Source organism: Spermophilus citellus (assembly GCF_964194105.1).
Source record: "Spermophilus citellus genome assembly, chromosome: 10".
NCBI classification, from domain to species: domain Eukaryota; kingdom Metazoa; phylum Chordata; class Mammalia; order Rodentia; family Sciuridae; genus Spermophilus; species Spermophilus citellus.
In genome coordinates, this window is record NC_138197.1 from 44584544 (window position 1) to 44604908 (window position 20365).

Sequence of the window (20365 nt, forward strand, 5' to 3'; positions counted from 1 at the left end):
AATTTCATATGCACTTATAAAGATGTCTGTTTAATTACAGGGTACCAAATACAGTGCACAGTATCTAAGAACTAGCATGAGAATTCAGGGCTAATTACTCTCAAGGATAAAAAAGGGCATAGAGGGCCTGGCAATCTAATTTCTTCTCACTAAAATATGCAGTAGTGGGTGCCTGGGAGTTAAAACACTCACACTTCACATCGTTCATACTGTTGAATATTTGCCAACATATCTTATACAATCAGACATGTTTTAAAAGCCTGTAAGTTCTACTCATTAAAAATGATGGAAGCAAGTTGAAAAAGCAGTGTTGGTGATAAGGACAGAGAACCAGCAGATAAGAACCCCACCTGGGAAAAGGGGGAACCCACTGAAGTTCCTGTTTTTGTTTTTCCACTGCTCTATTTTGCATTATTTAAAGCAAAGTCCTGATGAAGTGAATGAGTTCAATATTTCTGTTTTTATACATAACTATTTTGCTTTAGATTAAAAAAAAGAAAAGCTATGGACATTCATTTTGGCTGTTTTATTGTGGTGTATAGCTAACAATGTGTCAGGTACTCTCTGTTGCTATCTGATGTACCAAACATAAACAAACAGTGAAGCAGGCTCAAGACTCTCACCCGTTTTGGAACACAGAGGAATACGACGGTAACCTGCAAAAGGAATTGTATTGAATTAAAATAATAACAACAAATTAATCAGTTATGAACCCAAAAGCGCTACTGAGAAAGAAGGTGCATTTTGTAAATGTACACTTAAAACCATGGCTGTAGAATTATAGTTCCATCTTGAATGTTAATTTTCCACACAAAAAAATTAAATATTTGCAATTTCTATTCTGACTTCCAGAATTATGTGCGCCTGAACTGAGCACACAGCATACTCCAAAATTAGCCACTGCTCTGCTTCGAGAAGACAGTTTCCTAGGTACATCTCAGATGGTGTTAGAAAAGTAAGCATGCTGAAGCAAGGTAATTAGGAGCATAGTATAAATCACCCTGGCAGCCCTGGAAAGGGTGGGACAAGGATCATCTCTGGCCCCAGTCTCTTTTCCTCAGGCAAGAGTGAATCATTGCCTCTTCCATAAGTCAGATCCCTTTCCCTTATTTCCTATGGTAGTTATGACTACTCTTCACTGAGACAGAGAACTATGATCCATGTAAAGAAACACACACACACCACGTTTATTTACTTAAGTGTACCTAGGAAGCCCACAGCCCCACTCTACCTTCCACATGAGAAGACATTTCTGAAACTCCATGGAAAGAAAATAGGTGTGAATACATAAATTTTCCTTTACATCTTACTTCAATAGATAGAGGTGTTTGGTATTTCAAAGTGTGCCTTTGATAAAGACAGGGTATGTTTAATGTTCACATAATCATCTTACTTTTAAGAGCATTACCTTTGTCCATGCATAGAACTGGTAAAGTATATTGCCCAAGAAATTCATTTCCAGTTAGTAAAGTTTGAGTTTCAACAACAAAACGTATCAATGCCAGTTCTGGCACTTGAATAATAAATGTGAATGTTTCATTCCATCTTGGACTAAAAGCTGAAATATAAAGGAGTAGATACAAAAAAAAATCATAGACACCATCTCTAGGGAAAAAATAAGTAACAATTACTCTTCAAATTTTTCAACACTTTGATAATAATAATAACATAGCTTGTGTTTCAGAGCACTGGAGTTTTAATTCTCTCTATGAGAAATAAGTTATAATAGTAACAATATTGGCTAAGCTATGTTCTAAAAACTTTACATAGATCACCTCCTTTAATTCTCACAATGACTCATCAGGATTATTACTGCCCCCATTCCCAGATTTAAAAAACTGAGCCACAAAGATGTTACAGTACTTCCTAGGGTTTCACATACATAGTAACTTAGTGGTAGAGAAGTCCATACACAGAGAGTCTTGATTTCAGAGCAGAAACTTCAAATCATCCTGCAATATGACTGATGTGCCTAGGCATTCCCTGAACAAACAAACTGAGACATGAAGTTAACACCATTTCTCGATTCCAGGTCCTATGACACAAATATCTCCAAACATAGTTTTTGAACTAAAAACTAGATAATGAATTCTCTACAGCCAGGATCTTCATCTTTCTTTTGACTAAGTGATCATTTCAAGATCCAAAGTGGATGAATAATTTTTTTCTCTGACAAAATAAATCATCCAAAACAACCAATTCCTTGCCAAAGCAAGAAATCCAAATGGTTTTAGATTATGACCCAAATTATACAAAATGTAGAGCATAATTTAATGGAATCAAGATACACACATTCAGCTCAAATATTTATTTTACTCAGTAAAAACTCAAGGGTTTGGAAAGAAATAATATATATTGTTTTCCAGGTATAAAGGAATGCTACACTTGCTATGTCAATAGTTTCTGTTCTTTTCAGAAGCACTGATGAATTTGTGACTAATTATACTAACACTACATTTTCTGAGTTGCACCTGTGGTCATAAAGGCACATTTAGCAAATGGCAATCCAGGATGTGGTCTATGCTCATGGAAACTGTAAACTAATTGGCTCACGCTGGGATAATAACTTTAGTACCTTGACCTAAGAAGAGAAAGAAACATATAGAGTTCAGGAGCAGATTTAGAGTTAATTCTTTATAGACACTACACACTGTCTACAGAAAATTCTTAAAACTGAGTTATATTTGTCCTTCTCCAACCCCATTCATTATATCTACCATTTCTACCTCCTTTCCTTCCTTTGTATCACTATATATCCCTCTGTCTCTATCTGTCTTGGTGTCTCTCTCTCTCTCTCTCTCTCTCTCTCTCTCTCTCTCTCTCTCTCTCTCTCTCTCACACACACACACACACACACATAAATGTGTATTAGATGAGAGTCTCCTAAATTTTAGTTGTCAAAATAAAGGCAATCCAGGATATGAAATTTGATAGAGATTAATGTAGTTTCTACATATGACAAAAACTAAGGAATTACCTTCTCACTTTATCCAAATATGATCCTTTTCCTCCCAGACTCTCATGTCGATAATGACATTACTGTCACCCCAGTTGTTAAACTCTTGCAATCCCTCTTGTCCACGCATCTAGACCTTTACTCCTGCACAATGTTCCTCACATGCATTCCTTTATTACTTTTCTGATGTCACAGCTTTCCTTACCACCTGATTTCTACATCTTTTCTTCATTGAATGCATACCCTGACTCTCTTTTATTTCTTATTTCCCTCTCATACCCTTCTTCCCACCTGATCTACAGACACAATCCTCCTAACATTGAACTCTGTTTTAGTATCATATTCCTGTTCTAAAAATCTTAAGAAAGTCCATAAGAGCTCAGTGTGGCTTTTGCAATTTTCCATAACCACCTCCAATATTATATTCTTCTTTTGCTTTCACTAACCTTTCCTAGGCACCCTGTACTCCACCCACCCTGAGTTTCTTGGCTTTTCCTCAGCATGTTTAAATTTTTATGCTTTATGCTTTAGGACTAATTAGTCTTTCTTCCTTAAATGCTCTTATTCTCAATCCTTGCAAAAAAAAATCTACATATTCTCCAAGAGCCATCTCAAAATAATGCCCTTTGCCCATACAGTTCTTTCTACTCTCTTTGAAGAACTAATGAATTCACATCATAATGTTTTACTTGTATCTCATCTCTATACTTGAACTGTAAGCTATTTATAATAAATTTAATTGATAAATGCAGGATAATATATTTAATAATTGGGAAATACAGAATATATTTAATAAACCGAAATTTTAAGTCCTTTCATACTTGTTAGAGCACCAGGTCTTTGGCATAGCAAGAGCTCTGATTTGATGAACTTAACTGAATTTCTATGGAACAGTTCCATAAAGTTCAGGGATACGATCAAAATTCTAGAATTTTGGTTCTACATATTTTGCCACGAAGACTCAAGTAGAGGATGGGGGGGGACAAGAGGTGGCTTACTCTAAGCTTCTTCACACAGCAGTTACTACTTTTTGACTCGGCCACTGGAATGAGGCTTCAATCTAAGGGGTGACAAATAAAGCAATAACTCCTCACCAATATCCCATCCAATGGATAACCTGCAACGAGGCAGCAAAAATTTCCCAAATCTTTTCTCCATTACTTTTGCCTTAGAGTCCATGCTGGGGAAGGATTAGGGGAGTGCAAATGAAGCAGTCTGTGGACATTGTTCAAAATTATCATTCAAGAAAAATAAGACTATGGTCCCTTCAGCAGCACATACACTAAAATTGGAATGATGCAGAGATTATTGGCCTCTGCACAAAAGTGACACACAAATTTGTGAAGTATTCCATATTTGGGGATGGATCTGGAGACTACCATGCTAAGTAGAATAAGCCGATCCCAAAAAACCAAAGGTGTAACGTTCTGTCTGATATGTGTTCACTAAGCCACAGCAAGAGGAGAGAGGAGTATAGATGTTCAGTGAATAAGACAAAGAGGAATGAAGGGAGAAGCAGAGGGATAGGAATAGGAAAGGCTGCAGAATTAATCTGACATATAAGAACATATGTTCAGCTGGGCGCGGTGGCACATGCCTGTAATCCCAGATCTTGGGAGGCTGAGACAGGAGAATCACAAGTTCAAAGCCAACCTCAGCAAAAGCAAGGCACTAAGCAACTCACTGAGACCCTGTCTCTAAATAAAATACCAAGTAAGGCTGGGGATGTGGCTCAGTGCCCCTGAGTTCAATCCCTGGTACAGCCCCCACCCGCAAATATATATATATATATGCACACACAGGTACATATATGAATATACTACATTAAATTTCAACATTGTGTTTCAACATTGAATTTCAACATCCACAAGACTGGGATCCTAATTAGGATAAGATATATTCAATGCTTGTATAAATATATCAAAATAGATTCTACTGTCATGTACAATTAAAAAGAACAAATAAAAATTTTTAAGAAAGAAGAAGAACAAGACCACACCAGATCCTCTACCAATGTCATTTAGTCTAGAGCATATTTCCAGACCCTGAAATGAAATATACTATGCTCTGGAAATATCTATTTAAAGAGGATTCCAGATGCAAGGATCAGTTCCAAGGTCTCCTCTAAGGTGATCCTGACTAGGGCTTAATCCCAGGAGCCTATCCTTTTCAACATTTCCTTAGTAATTTCAACCTCAGAGAAGAAATGATAATGCCAGTACTGAAATTACATAAAATGTCCCTGGATACTGGAAGGTGGAAAATCTTACCTAAGTCATTCCTTCCAATCCTGCACTTCTCTTTTGGCAAAAATGACTGCATTATGAATCTAAATATTGGATCAGTAGGTTTTTATAACTTCTTTAGCCTGAGTCAGAAGCTACAGATCTTTGATCTAAAATAATTCAAGCAGTGAGGTAAAAATGTGTAATACATTGTGTCAGAACAATCATGAGATTTTCATTTAATACAAAGATTACACACTAACTAGATTTGCAGCTGTCAAAATGTCTCTCAGAAATATGGAAGAAAACATAAAAAGGAGGTAAAAGTGAAAACAGCAATAATTTTGCATGTCAGATAAATTATTCTAATTTTTCTATCTGTTATCTGAAAACATACCTAAATAACCTCATCACTATTGAACTGTTTTTCAGTTAACATTTCGGTAATCTTCAACATAACAACCTTTGCCTTAGGAATAACAAATGTGTGTGTGTGTGTGTGTGTGTGTGTGTGTGTGTAATTTGCAAGCTTTCCAACAAGAAGACTAATAAGATATATTAGGAGCTCACCATTTTTTTTAACTACACGAGTCTGCTGTTTCATATGATCATTTGGAACACCAAAAACTTCCACAATCACTAATGTGTCAATCTTGTTAGAGGATGAGTTACCAAGAGGCAACTGGATACCACTGATGAGCTGCACAAATGCATATGAACATGAGAATTTAGCAAAATATTAAACTGCATTAACACAATTTCAAAATAAAATCAATTGCATAGTCTAAAAAAATTGATAGACTCTATCAGTTCCTACAAAATTGAATCTGTAACACAAGGCAAATTTTAGAATCAAAGTCTTTTACTCTCAAGTATCAATAGATAACAATAAATACTAAGACCATGTCTAAATCATTCCATTTTACTAAAATATGTTTAGTACAGCAGAATCCACAAGATCCAGGGTTTGAGTCATTACCATATTTTATGTAATTCTGGCTTGGGGGTTCTTATACCAGGTGCTATTCCTAAATTCATACTAAGTATACTGAAAAAAATTAAAAGTAAAATGAATATTCCTTCTCAAATGTAAAAAAAAATTTTCATAATTCATTATAATATTTTCTGATAAATTAATGTTTGAATAATTTATCAAATTTTGCATTGTCCGTTTTATCTGTATTGTCATAAGTAACCTGAGTTTGATAAAAATCACATATCTCATATGCATATTAGAGACTGGGTATCAAAAGAATGTTAAACAAAGTAATTAATAATAGTTTTACTTAGATATTTATTAGCCAAGCTAATTATTAAAGCAGAACTTTGCTTTACTTTTAGGAACAAACTGAATCCAAAAAGGTATTTATAATGTACTAACTTAGGGTAAGAAATGGAAGTTAGGTCATAACTTTAATTCCTGAAGACTATATAGAGGAATAATAAATAATTAAGTTAGGGGTTTTTTAAGAAAAATAGAAGGAGGGTGGGAGAGATGTACAGAGGGTTAGAAGGAGGGACATTTATTATGGCATTTGCTAGAAACCTGAGTGATTACAAATATTTAGCAATCAATATTCATCGGGCCTCAATCAGCATAATTACACATCAAGTTTTTAGAAAGAACATAGACCTGTAGTACACTGGTCCCAAATATCAGTATCTACCAGCTAACTATCAGCAAATCAGATAGCAGACCTTTACCAAAATGGAGAAGCTCTGCTTTGGTAAGCCTCAGGCCAAACAAAATAAAACATTGCCTAATTCCTAATTTTAGTATACATAATTGAATATGAAACTCTAATTAACAAAGCCCCTGTAAGAGGCACTGCAGAAGAGGGGATGTCAAAACAGAAAACCCTGCTGCTGGGCAATCAGAGTGGCTCTTTCATCCTGTGGTCTTACACATAAGATTTTGAATCTAGATAGTGATTCCATGTTTTTATAAGTTTGAAAATAACTGATCTAAACCTAAATGCTGTTTGTAGATGACAAAGATTAAACCAGAAATGTTGAATGCCTACATGGGGAACATAAGAAAGCCAAGAGTAAAATTATCCCCTCTGATTTCCAGGTCATGTTCCACACAATGTGTGCAAGTCATAAAGTAACTACAAATCTCCATAGAATAATCAAGAAAGAATTCACACAGCCATGGATGAGAGAGCCACTAGCTCTGACTGTCTAACTGCCCCCCACTTATACCTCTATGAAACTTCAGAATACAAGGGTTTTGGTTAACTTTTTTGTTGCCGTGACTGAAAGACCTGAAAAGAACAGCATAGAGAAGGGAAAGTTTACTTTGGCTCACGGTTTCAGAGGTTCTGTTCATGGTCAGCCAACCCCATAGCTCCAGACCTGAGTTGAGGCAGAACATCATGGCAGAAGGGTGTAGCAGAGGAAAGCAGTCAGGACATGGAAACCAGGAAGCATCAGAATTCTGCTCACCAAGGACAAAATACAAACCCCAAAGGCACATTTCCAGGAGGCTTCTTCCTCCAGCCTACCTACAGTCTACCTGCCTACAGTTACTGCCCAGTTAATCCATACCATCGGGTTAATCCACTGATCAGATTACACCTCTTATAAACTAATCATTTCACCTCCAAATTTCTTGCATTGTCTCACATATGAACTTTTGGGGAACACCACATATCCAACCATAACAGCTAGCAGGTGGCATTTGTAAGAACCTGTGCACACAAACTATCTTCCACATTCTCTTTCTGATAAATGGGTACATATATTCTCTTTTATATTCTCAACAGGAAAAAGAAATCATTCACTCAGTTAACTTACATGTATTGAGCATAGGCTTTGTGTTAGTTACTATAAAGAAGATTGAACAAAACACAATTCTTGCACAGACAAGTGGGGGATAAGGTTAAATAACAAGTCAATAAATAATTATAATAATGTGTGGTATGTGCTATAGCTTGTGCACGGATAGGGTGTGATGGAAAAATAGAGGGAGAATACAAACCTAGCTACAACCTAGCCAAGGAAAAATCTTTCAAAAGGAAGTGATTCCTAAGTTTTGCAAAATGAGTCAGAATGCAATAGGAGGTAAAGGATGGAAGAAAAGTTTGGTCAGAAGAAAAAGCATATGCAACATAGAGGTGGATCGTGATCAGAGAAGGATCCTACTTCCATGTAAGTGTAGAATAAAGTTAAGGCTAGAGTTGGTGAGAAATAGGGATAGAGAAGTAGGTCAAGGCCTAAGTAGAAAAGAAACCAGTAAGCAAAAATAAATATGAAGTATGCAGATAAGATTAGCATTGTAGCTAAATCTCTCTAATCAACTTGCAGAAGAAGGATCAAAAAAACTGAGACAGGATATCTGAAAATCCCTTAGGAAGCCAAAGAGGCCCAGTGACTGAATTTCTGAAATCAGGCAGCAGCATAGGAGATCAGACCTAGAGAACAGATAAATGAGATGATAGGAATAGAACCAGCAGGATTTAAAGACGAGGAAGATGTATAAGATTGAGTTGTTTCTTCCCATATTCTAGTCTGAGCTGATGTATGTGTGGTACCATTCATTGATAAATAAATAAAATATCAAAAGTAGATTTAACTACGAAGAGATATTTAGGTTTTAAAATATTAAGTTTGACAGACTGGTGATTAAATAGGTAGGGGTACTAAATAAACTATTAAAATAGTCTTAGGTTCTAAAAGTGAGGTCAGATTAAAGATTTCAGTATTGTTGGTGGTTAAACAATGAATGTTTGTGAAAGAAAATCAAAACGATATTTAGTTAGAAAGGAAAGTGAGACAGAATCTCTCAGGTGGCAGATTAAATTGAGAGTGAATATGTCTTAAAAGGCATTAAAGAGAGATTCAGGTGGAATGGGAAGGATCTTACAAGAGGCTGATACACCTCACTAGATCAACCATTTAAAGATGCAAAAAGGCTGTCAACACTACAGTATTGTTATATAATAAGCTCAATAGTCACTATTTTGCCAGATCCTAGAAAGAGTGTCAACTAATCAGTTTTTGGTGATCTACTATTTTAGTCAATTTCTTCCTTTCCAACAGATGCTCCTAGTTTAGTATCACAAAATCCTGGACAGCCAGAAGTAAAGTCAGCTCCATCATTCATTGGCCATGGCCACCATCATTTCAATCCCATTCATCTTCACTGTATACTCTTTCCACATTAATTTCTGGAAAACAACTCTCAAAACTCTCATTGACTGCTGAGCTGAAATGGGCAGGGCCTGAAGTAGATAAGACTTGTCTCCCAAACCATGTGATGTCATGATAGTGGAAAGAGCTGAGGTAGGAAGAGTTTCCAGAGAAGTATACTCAAGCTCACTGTTTCAGGACCTCTGGCATCCAAGTAATGAGGGGCAAGAGCTCTAAACAGTCAGAAGAGCCAACAAAACTGCACTGAGTAACAGCACGAGACACAATAAACCAATCCAAAAATAGAAATATCAGTCTTCACCAAAATTCCAGAACGGGTTCTGATAGGGATTTATGTGGTTCTAGAAACAGCTAGTTAAATCGAAGGGGACCAAAGAGACTATACCTACCCAATTCATTTGCAAATGAGAGGTGCTAGTATAGTTTAAAATAGGGTTGCTCACAATTAAGTGGAGGAAAAAAATGCAAGTAGAGATTTCTCAAGATTAACATTAAACAGAGACATGAGATGGGAGGGAAAGGGAGAGAAAAGGGAAATTGCATGGAAATGAAGGGAGACCCTCATTGCTATACAAAATTACATATAAGAGGTTGTGAGGGGAATGGGAAAATAAACAAGGAGAGAAATGAATTACAGTAGATGGGGTAGAGAGAGAAGATGTAAGGGAAGGGGAGGGGGGATAGTAGGGGATAGGAAAGGTAGCAGAATACAACAATTACTAATAAGGCATTATGTAAAATTGTGGATGTGTAACCGACGTGATTCTGCAATCTGCATTTGGGGTAAAATTGGGGGTTCATAACCCACTTCAATCTAATGTATGAAATATGATATGTCAAGAGCTTTGTAATGTTGTGAACAACCAATAAAAAAAGAAAAAAAGATTCAGTGACATTTTTTAAAAATAAATAAATTTTCCATTTAGATTATAAAGAATAAGAAGGAGGTTCAGAAAAAAGGAAGCTGTATGAGGTAAATAACAACTGGGGAAGAGGGACCGATATTGCGAGGGAAAACTTTGCATCGACATTTAAACTAATGAAGACTAAAATCAACAGATAGAACAAATGTTAAAAAGCTCTCCTAAAATGCAGAGGAGAGGGGAACGTTCTAAAGTTGACATAAATTGGTAGACATAAAGGACAGACACTGGAGAAAAGCATACAGACACTTTTCCTTTCTAAGCAATCAAATCATGTTCATAGACATAAGGGGAGGAAAAGGTCTGAACTACAAAAGATTAATTCTGGAGATTAATGTAAGGAAGACAGCTCCAAACGATTTCCTGGTGGAACTTTATTCTTTAAAGTTAAAGGGGGGGGGGAAAGTAGCAAGGTCATCAGTGGACTGAACTCAGACCTCTCTATAACAATGTTAAATGCTGAGATACAATGGAATAGTATAAATAGATCTTTGAGAAGAGAAAGTTCTGGCCTCAATATTTCTATTCACAGGCAGGTAATCATTCATGTAAAGATGCAACAGAAAGGCATTTTTCAGATATGGAAAAATGTTGAAATATCACCAAATTATAGTACCTGAAATGATTTAACATAAGCTTAAAAGGCATGAAAGAAAACTAATGGAATTCAAAAATATTAATGTAGGCTATCTTATTTATGTAATAATCAAAATAAGTAAAAGTCATCAATCTTACCCTTATTGTAAGTGTAAGTGGATTGCTGTCTCTTATTTTACTTGGGTTAAAGTTTGATTTAGCATCTCTTAGGAATTGGGGTTTCAAAATATATCCACAGCAACCATTATCCAAAAATTTCCCATTTTGCAGATCCATGGGCAGACCAGGAGTTTGGAAATTCAAGGCCACTGTGAGAAAGAAGTATTTTGACATTGTCAGGAAATTAGGGGTACAATTAAAAAGACACAGTTAAATGACTTATTGAAATCTAACCATGGGTTATTTTGCTTCAAATAATTCTGAGAACAAATATCACCAGCCTAATGATTTATGATTTCTAAACTTTCTCCTCCTGCTGTGTCTGTATTAATGTATGTTGATGGGGTGAAAAGTTTAATCTGAAAATTAAATTAGCTTTGTGTAAAGAAGTCAAAATGGTACACAGTGTAGACTACACAGTAAACAAACCACATGTCAGGTAAATTCAAGAAATATAAAAATTTTAAAAATCGGTACTTTAAATGTCAGAGGTGAAGATACCAACTATATCACAGACTTTCAGGTCAAATGGGTGCTGTTATCATGTGAGGATTAGTGAGAAACAGGGTGATAATTGCTAAAATATAGAAGTAACTTAATATAGCCTGATAAGTGGCCACTGCATGCAGTAGCCCCAGTCCCCCACTCTCCCCGAGCCCACCTGCCTTGCCACAATCCATAGAGGATGGGCTAAAACCAGGCACTTTCCGACTGGCTAGTGCCAGTACTGCACCAGCTGTTCCCTTAGAATAAGGAGAAACTTATAAGGACAAATAACCACACCGTGCGATCCTACTCATTTTTCAAGACTATGAATATAGAATCTCTACAAAGTTTAAGTGACAGAGGTCAGTTGATCTGAAAAAGACTTGAACCTGACTTTCTGGCAAAGGAATGTGATCTTCTATGTTGTCTGCACATCTATTTCAGTTTGTTCCCTTCCTCCACCACATATGTCCCATGATAACTCCTCATGAATTTGGTTGCCATGTCACCAGCCCTCACCTAGATTTACCCTCTTCAACCTATTTAGGAATGACTTCAAATCTTGAAATCAATGCTTCATCATTTTGTGCCCCCAGTGACAAATATATTTTTTCATTAATTCATAAAATTAATTCAACTTACTTTTGCAAACAACCCAATGTAACATACCCATTTGACAACCTATATTCCAAAATTCTTGAGGATTAAAGTTAGAAGAGTCTGCTCTTGTTGCTTTAGGATATATTCTGGTAATGAAATTCTTGGTGTGAAAAATAAACTCATAGGCTACAAGAAAAATTATTAAAACATTGTGAAAGATTTAAAATAAATAAACTACTACTACTATGTATTATATAATTCTACAATAGTTTCAATAAAGTTGTTACATATTATTTTGGCAAATCTATTAGTAATTCAGGAAAATCAAAATGAATCCCATGCCTTTTTATAGTATAAATCATATTTGTTGATTAATAATAATTTTATGTACACTGATTATTCACTTGAAGAAAAGAATGAATTCATTTTAATTTCTTTTTTTCCAAATCCAAATTAACTTCATTTTACTATAAGAATATATAAAATTTCCAAAATAAAATATATTTATTTTTTTAAAACAAAAGTAACATCTTTCCCCATTTCTTCTAACTTTGATTTTCACAACAGGATAGAATCACATGGTAAGTCATATGAAGCTATATGATGTTAGCTAAATTTATTTGACTGAACATTTCATGGATTCACAGGTCCTAACGGTAACCTCAGTTCATTCAGTTCAGCTCCAACCCCTCCACTCCATCATCTTCTCCCCAAATTCATTCAATCTCTACTGTCTTTCACTAAAAATCTCACCACCACTCAATAATGTTATTTACCCTCAATATCTTTCTTACTGAAATAATGTCTATGTAAAACATTGTTGGTATTTCTATTCATTTTAAATTACTTGAGACTTAAAACTAACACATACCTTTCATCATTTAGAACTCCAGTAAATTTTCAAACATAGATTTCATCTTTTTCCAAGATTTTCTTCTTCTACTAACCAGATCCTGTACCCACAACCATTCCTGCTAGTATGATGGCCAATTGTGGGAGAAGCAGTAATTGTGTATGGCCCACTATATTTGCTAATGGAACTAAGACAAAATCATTTCTTTCCTCACCCTAAAAACTACTCATTAGAAAGTATTGTCAATTTTTAAATTACAATTAATTTTTCATCAATACTTATTTTTGAAAGTTGCACTCTCCTTGAAAGTTATTTGAAACCATTCATGTAAACATGCCTGGGTGTATCATGCTTTCTTATCTAGTTCTAAGGGATGTCTGTCCTTAGGCAAAATACATACCCTTCCAGGTCTTAATGTTTCTCATGTACAAAGTAATACATGATTAATCACTGAGGGCCCATTACATAATATGATTTTGTCACTTCTGAGATTTTAACTTTAGATATTAAACATGATTTGATATTACAAATGCAGTAATTTGTAATGCAGTCCTTTATAGAAATATGGAGAAATCAAACAAAACAAGAAGAAATAAAATTACATGTAATATCATCACTCAGTTAAGAACCACTGATACAGATTGGTATATATCTTTCCATTCTTTTCTATTTATATGCTAATTTTCAAAACTGAATAATATTGTTCATTCCCTTTTACAAACTGCCTTTCTTTATTATTAATGTGAGAACCTTTCCATTTCAATAAACTTCATTTACTACATTCTTTTAATGTTTATTATATTTGCAATAATACTAGGTACCTTTGCAGTTAAAACCTTTGCCAACTTCATTAATTAGTTACTACTGACTGTGCAAAAAAAGCTCTATACTCTGAAATCAGACAACAATGCTGCACTTTAAGATTCTACCTAGCACTACCCATTTCTTTCCAAAAAATTTTGCAAGTTTTAATATGATGAAATTCAAAAAATTATAACTACTTCTGCTATGCCCAGAGGTCTTGTCCTCATAAATAATACAAATTTCTAATAGTTTTGAAGGAACAGAGGCCAGTCAATAAAGCAGAACATTCAAACTCTCTTGACCATATCACACAGCAAGAAATACATTTTACATATCAACCAAACACACACATACACACACATAAGCACACAACTGTTTCATAAAACAGTGCTTATTCTTACTTCCTGAAATATTCTGTTGTATTCTATCTTTCCATTTCATTCTGCACTATTCTACTCTACCCTATTCTATTAACTGTAGTCCAGATCTATTATATTGATTTTTGGTTATAACCCATTGTGGTTTTTGTTTTGTTTTATTCCTTTTGGGGGGGGGAGGGGATATAAGGGATTGAACTCAGTGGCACTAGGCCACTGAGGCACATCCCCAGTCTTATTTTGGATTTTATTTAGAGACAGGGTCTCAATGAGTTGCTTAGCACCTCACAATTGCTGGGGCTGGCTTTGAACTCGCTCGCAATCCTCCTGTCTCAGCCTCCCAAGCCACTGAGATTACAGGCGTGTACCACTGTGCCTGGCTGTTTTGTTTTATTATTAAAAAAAAAAAAGCAAACATGCGGGTGGGCTTTAAATATCCAGGATCTTTCTAATAGTTAGTTTCGAAATATGAACTAAAACATACTTCAAAATGCTGAGGCAAAATGCTGCCCCAGTGAAGTTAACCAAAAACATATTAGTCTGCAATACCAAACACGTTTTCTCAAGCCAATTGCAGGTGCTGATTTTCCTGCTGCAGTGTTTCTACACAAGATGGTTGGGTGCAATTCTTATAAGAAGGATTTAGTGAGTCACCTGTTAACTTAGTTGCCTATCCCTTTGTGACACTTTCTATTATAATATCTAAAAAGGAGATGGTCTGTTTCCCATTCTCCTTCCCAGGGATTATTTTATTTCTGGTGTAACCAAACAGAAGAACTCCTTCAGATTTAGAATCAGAAGGCAGTTAGAAGAAGATGCAGAGACAGGTGGAACCTCTGGAGGTGTGCCATGGCCGTGCACACTCTACACAGCAATCCAGTAGTCCAGCCTGGGTACTTCCCTCTCCTCTTCTTAGACACAGCCTCCAAGTCTAATGAACTCTTCCCTCTTCAATGCTGTTGAATTTACAAAATTCCTGTCTCCACTCTCTCTGCCCTGCCATAAGCCTTCCTCATCTCCTTTCTGCCTGCAGCCAATGTCATCAGAGGTACCTTTCGGAAATACACAGTAGATCAGGCCATTCCTGAGGCTGCAGTCTGGCTCCTGCTCACCTTTGCACCCAAGACAAAGTCCAAATGCTCAGCCTGCCTCTGCAACCCTGTGACCCCCTGCTGTGCCACATAAACCACTCACCAGGGTCCCATCCACAAAAGGGTCCATGCTGGACATTTAATCAAAATTGTATGACTTGATTTATAGTAGAGGGGATGGAGAGAGAGTAGGGGAGGGGAGGGGAGGGGAGGGGTGAGGGGACAGTGGAGAATGGGATAGACAGCAGAATACATCAGTCACTAGAAAGGCAATTTGTAAATCAATGGAAATGTAACTGATGTGACACAGCAATCTGTATACGGGGTAAAAATGGGAGTTCATAACCCACTTGAATCAATCTGTGAAATATGGTATGTTAAGAACTATGTAATGTTATGAACAACCAACAATAAAATAATTAAAAAAAAAAATTGTATGACTCAAAGAAGGTAAATAGCAGCTAAGTTCTGTGGAATAAAATTTAACATAACCTTAGGCATATGTATAACCCTATCTAAATTATGTTAAGTATGTTGAAATCTTATGAGAATATAAATATATAAGTATCATTGATCCATCTCAACTTATATATAACTGATTTAAATGCTGCATCATTTGAATCATAAGCATTTACCTCTCGTCTTTGAAAGTTTTCGAGCGTGTGTCTCACCAATAGAATTATTTTCATTAAATTGCTGATATAGTCTTGAATATTGAAAGCTTTTGAACTTCTCAGCTTTAGTATAAATGACAAGATCAGATAAGGCCAAAGATATTCTTATCTTCCTGACCTAAAAATGAAATGTAGTCATTTCATATTTTTATACTGATCATTTGAAAATTTCCTTTTCCAATCAAGAAAATACACTTTCAAATAGATCATTTTATTCTTTTCATAAGATTATTTCCTCAAAAAGTATTTGGTTTAAGTCATGTGATTATTTTATGAATATAATATTTAATGGCAATACAGCTAGCCTAAATAAATTTAAAATTCAAATTAATATATTAAGTATTAAGGATAACAATTATTACTATTTTCTTTTTCTCAAAGATCTCAGTTTATTCTCATGAATTTTGTAAATTTAGAAGTTTTAGTCATGAGTAAGCATATTTCCAGTTTGCTCTAACATTTTGGAATAGCATTTGTTCTTTTACAGACCAGGACTTATCCCTCTATATTTCCAAGTTTGATAGAGTGTGGGGGTGGGGGGGGGAGTAGGAGGGTGGGCACAGGACACAATGACACATCCCTTGCTCATGCTTGATCCATGTGTTTAAATAAGGATCATGCAGGTTGGCCCCAGCTAGTAAGAGCTTTTCATCCCCCTAGAATCAGTAATTGGTTCAGAAATGTGCACATAACCAGCTCATAGTTGATGTACAAATGAAATTTTGCCTACTGTGCTAAGGTGTTCATAGACATGCTACTGCCTTTGAACCTGAAATGAAATGATATAAAGCTGAATTTTCACAATATTCAGAGAAAGTGAGACCAAAGATGGAGGAAGAAATAAAATCCTGTTGCCCTTAATTGAGACAGTATACCAAGGCACTCCTCAAAATAAAATTCCTTTCCCTGAACCTGGCATTATGTGGGCCAATTACCTAATTCTCCTTTTAGTTAACCCAGTTGGACTAGTTTCAAGCCACATGCAAACTAATATACCTTCTTTTGATACACTAATATGTATAGTTAAAACACAGCATTTCATAAATATTTTCTTCTCTCTTTGTGAAGGTGGAGAAATTATGTGGTTTATCTTTATGTTTTGTACTTTGCACTGTGCCTCATATATAAGAGCTCATAAAAACTGGTGACTATAGTGAAAAAAATAGGAAGAACTAACATAATAAATAATTATTTTTAATTTTATTTACTTTTTGTTTATTTTTTAATTTTTTATTTTTTGCAGCTGTGGTGACTGAACACAAGGCCTAATGCATGCCAATAAAGCACTCTAACCATTGAGCCACATATTTAAAAGATTACTCTTTTTTAAATATATATATATATATTTTTAGTTAAAGTGGACACAATATCTTTATTTTATTTATTTTTTGTGGGGTGCTGAGAATGGAACCCAATGCCTCACACATGCTAGGCAAGTGCTCTACCACTGTCTATTTTTTAAAAGTAAAATTTAAATGATAGATCTCAGGTTTCATATGGAAGAAAATGATTCTTCTTTCTAGGGTCTTTTCAATTCTCCACCAATAAGAAATTAGATATTTTTCAATCACTTGTAAGAGTCTCGCAACGCATCATGTCACCTTCTTTTTCTTGAAAAGTGTTATTGGAAGTGTCTTTTTTTCCTCCATTTCCGTTTCTTGATTGAGTCTTGTCAAAAAATTATCATATGATTCTGTTTCTTTCACTTCTTCTTCTTCCTCCTCCTGCTCTTGTTCTTCTTCTTCTTCCAATTCCTCCACTTTACCATGCTTATTTAAACCATGCCTTGCATGAGTTTCCTTTAGGGTTCCTATTTTCTTATTTTTAACTAGTACTTTGAACTTCAGTGCCTGTAGAAACAGTTTTGAAAGAGAGACACAATCACACATTTACGAGTAAGTTTGCATTGTTACAGCCATGGCAAAGTGTTTCATCATACTTTCATGAGAAAGAAAGAAAATTTCCCTAATGTTTAATGATGCTGAGCACCTTTTTGTATGCCTGTTGGCCATTTTTATGCCTTATCTGGAGATACATCTACTAAGGTTTTGTGGGGTTTTTGTTTTTTTTTTTAATGAGGCTATTTGTTTTTCTAGTATTGAGCTATATGTATTCATTATAAATTTTGGATAGTAACCTCTTATCTGGTATATGGTTGCAAATGTTTGCACCCAATATTGAGGCTGCCATTTCATTTTGTTGGTTGTTTCCTTCACTGTGCAGAAGTTTTTATATGTGAAATAGTCCCATTTATTTACTTTTTCTTTTATGGCCTTATGGTGTAATATCTACATTAGTAAGATATGTAAGGGATCCATCTGATTGTGGATGAGGGAACAAGCCAGTTGAAGACTGAATTGAGTTCACTAGAATTTATTAGTAAGAAAGTCTTTGGAGACCATAAGAATGCTGGAGCCGGTGGAAGAGGAAGCCAGACTGGATAGGTTGCAAGGAGATAAGAATATGAAAATCTGGGATGTGAAAGAAGGTAATCACAATTGGAAAAGAAGTGAAGTCCTGGTGGCAAAGGAAAGGTGTTTTTGCAAACCAAATACTTGAATATGCTCAAAATTTGACAGAAAGAGGTCCTAGATTCAGAAAACTGAAAAGAGTAGATTTATAAAGCAGACTCTGCTCCTTATCTGTTGAGATATTGGTATGTATTATTTATTCTCTGGACTTCTTTCCTCTTTCTTTGCTTTTTGCCCATAAAATCTATCAAACACCTGGGGTATATTAATTGCCTTGAAATTGTGGGCCCATGAAATAAGATATGAAATCACAATGTGGGTTTTACATATATGTCCATACATTTTCTTTATTTATATATTCTCTTTATTCACCTCCAGATTCACAAGAACATTTCCTAGGCAACACATGCAAAAATAAGCCTCTGTAAATAATCAAAACTAAACATTTTCATTTTCATTGGTCTCTAACCTCGTCTCAAGGGCCAATAAGAGAATAACATGATTTGTGGGTTTGTTCTCTTAACCTGAGCTTCTTAGGCAAAATGTTACCTCTGGTGAAGGTAGTTTGTCTATATAATCATCAAGCAAGTCAGAAAGCAGGGAATCTCCAAAAGTAGTCTGCAAAACGTCTGCCATTACTTCTTGCTGGGAAGGGGAGCAGTGGTTTTCTAAAGAGAGCACCACTGGGTACTCAGATGTCTAAAAAATTAACCAATACTATGATTATTAATCAGAACTTTTAAACAAGTTTAATACAATTAATATAAGCACTTTATTTTTACACTCACTTCTAACGTTCAGTACCCTTGCATCATAATTAAGTATTCTTTAAAGTACTTTTACATTTGAAAAGACAGAACCATTAAATCTGCATGAAAAGAAAAATTATTACATTTGCTCCAAAAGTATAGGGAAAAAAAATCTAAAACATCAATTAATAGATTCTTATTTAAATTAATTATACCATATCTATATAAAGAGATGAAACAGATCGCTAGTAAAGTAGAGTTACATACACTATTATTCTAAAAAGTTATCTATAATACAGTTTTTATAAAGAAAAACATATTGCCCGCTATAGTTCGGATGTTGAATGTCCCCTCACGTGCAGAGGCTTGGTCCCATTTTGGCACTGTCAGAGGTAGAGAAATCCTTAGGCGGTGAGGGATAGTTGAGGCCTTTCAGGTACCAGGGGCATGTCCTTAAAGAGGATAGTGGGATCCATCTATTCTTTTTTCTCTTTCATGTGCTGATTGTGCTGCTACATGCTTCCACAAAACTTAGAATATATATATTTCTTTGGTTTTTTGTACTGGGGACTGAACCCAGGGGTGCTTAATCACTCAGCAACATTCCCAGGCATTTTATTTTATTTATTTATTTTTTTAGAAACTGGGTCTCACTGAGGTACTTAGAGCCTCCCTAAGTTGTTGAGTTTGGCTTTGAACTCACGATTCTCCTGTCTCAGCCTCCCAAGCCAATGGGATTACAGGCATGTGCCACTATGCCCAGCTTATATATATATATGTATTTCTTATAAACTACATGTGCCAATAACTAGACCCAAGGTTATTTCTTAGCAATAACTATAAATATATTTAATTTTTTCTCTTTCCCAAATATCTTGAGTGGGAAGTCCAAACTTCAAAGATTGCCAAACTGAGTCACTATGTTGAACTGAGAAGTCTCATTGAGACTTTGCTGTTCAAAGCCTTTTTAAAACCTCAAAACTTGCTCTTTTTTTTCATAAATTTTATTTGCATATTTTAGGTACACAGTGGATTGAGAGATATATACAGATAGTAAAAGGGTTACTATGGTGAAACAAATTAGAATATCCATCAACTCACATTGTTACCCAATTTTTTGTTTGTTTTTGTGACAAGAGCAGCTAAAATCTATTCATTAGCATGAATCCCAATAACAGTGTTTTTCTTCCTGTAGTCCTCACAGGATACAATATGTGTCTAGACTTGTTCATCCTACATATCTAT

At 35.2% G+C, this 20365-nt stretch overlaps 1 protein-coding gene across 1 annotated transcript in view; it reads right to left on the reverse strand.

The window, feature by feature from the left end:
- Window positions 1-570: 570 nt before the first annotated feature.
- The window catches only part of PLCZ1 (phospholipase C zeta 1), a gene marked incomplete at both ends in the record, with an annotated part of 48980 nt that continues 29185 nt past the window's right edge, over window positions 571-20365 (reverse strand). Inside the window, 8 exons of the mRNA XM_081310801.1 lie at window positions 571-656; window positions 1409-1558; window positions 5752-5881; window positions 10995-11164; window positions 12171-12287; window positions 15862-16018; window positions 17502-17750; window positions 18921-19070. Of these exons, the coding sequence (XP_081166927.1) occupies window positions 571-656; window positions 1409-1558; window positions 5752-5881; window positions 10995-11164; window positions 12171-12287; window positions 15862-16018; window positions 17502-17750; window positions 18921-19070 (1209 nt within the window). The remainder of the gene's footprint in view (window positions 657-1408; window positions 1559-5751; window positions 5882-10994; window positions 11165-12170; window positions 12288-15861; window positions 16019-17501; window positions 17751-18920; window positions 19071-20365) is intronic.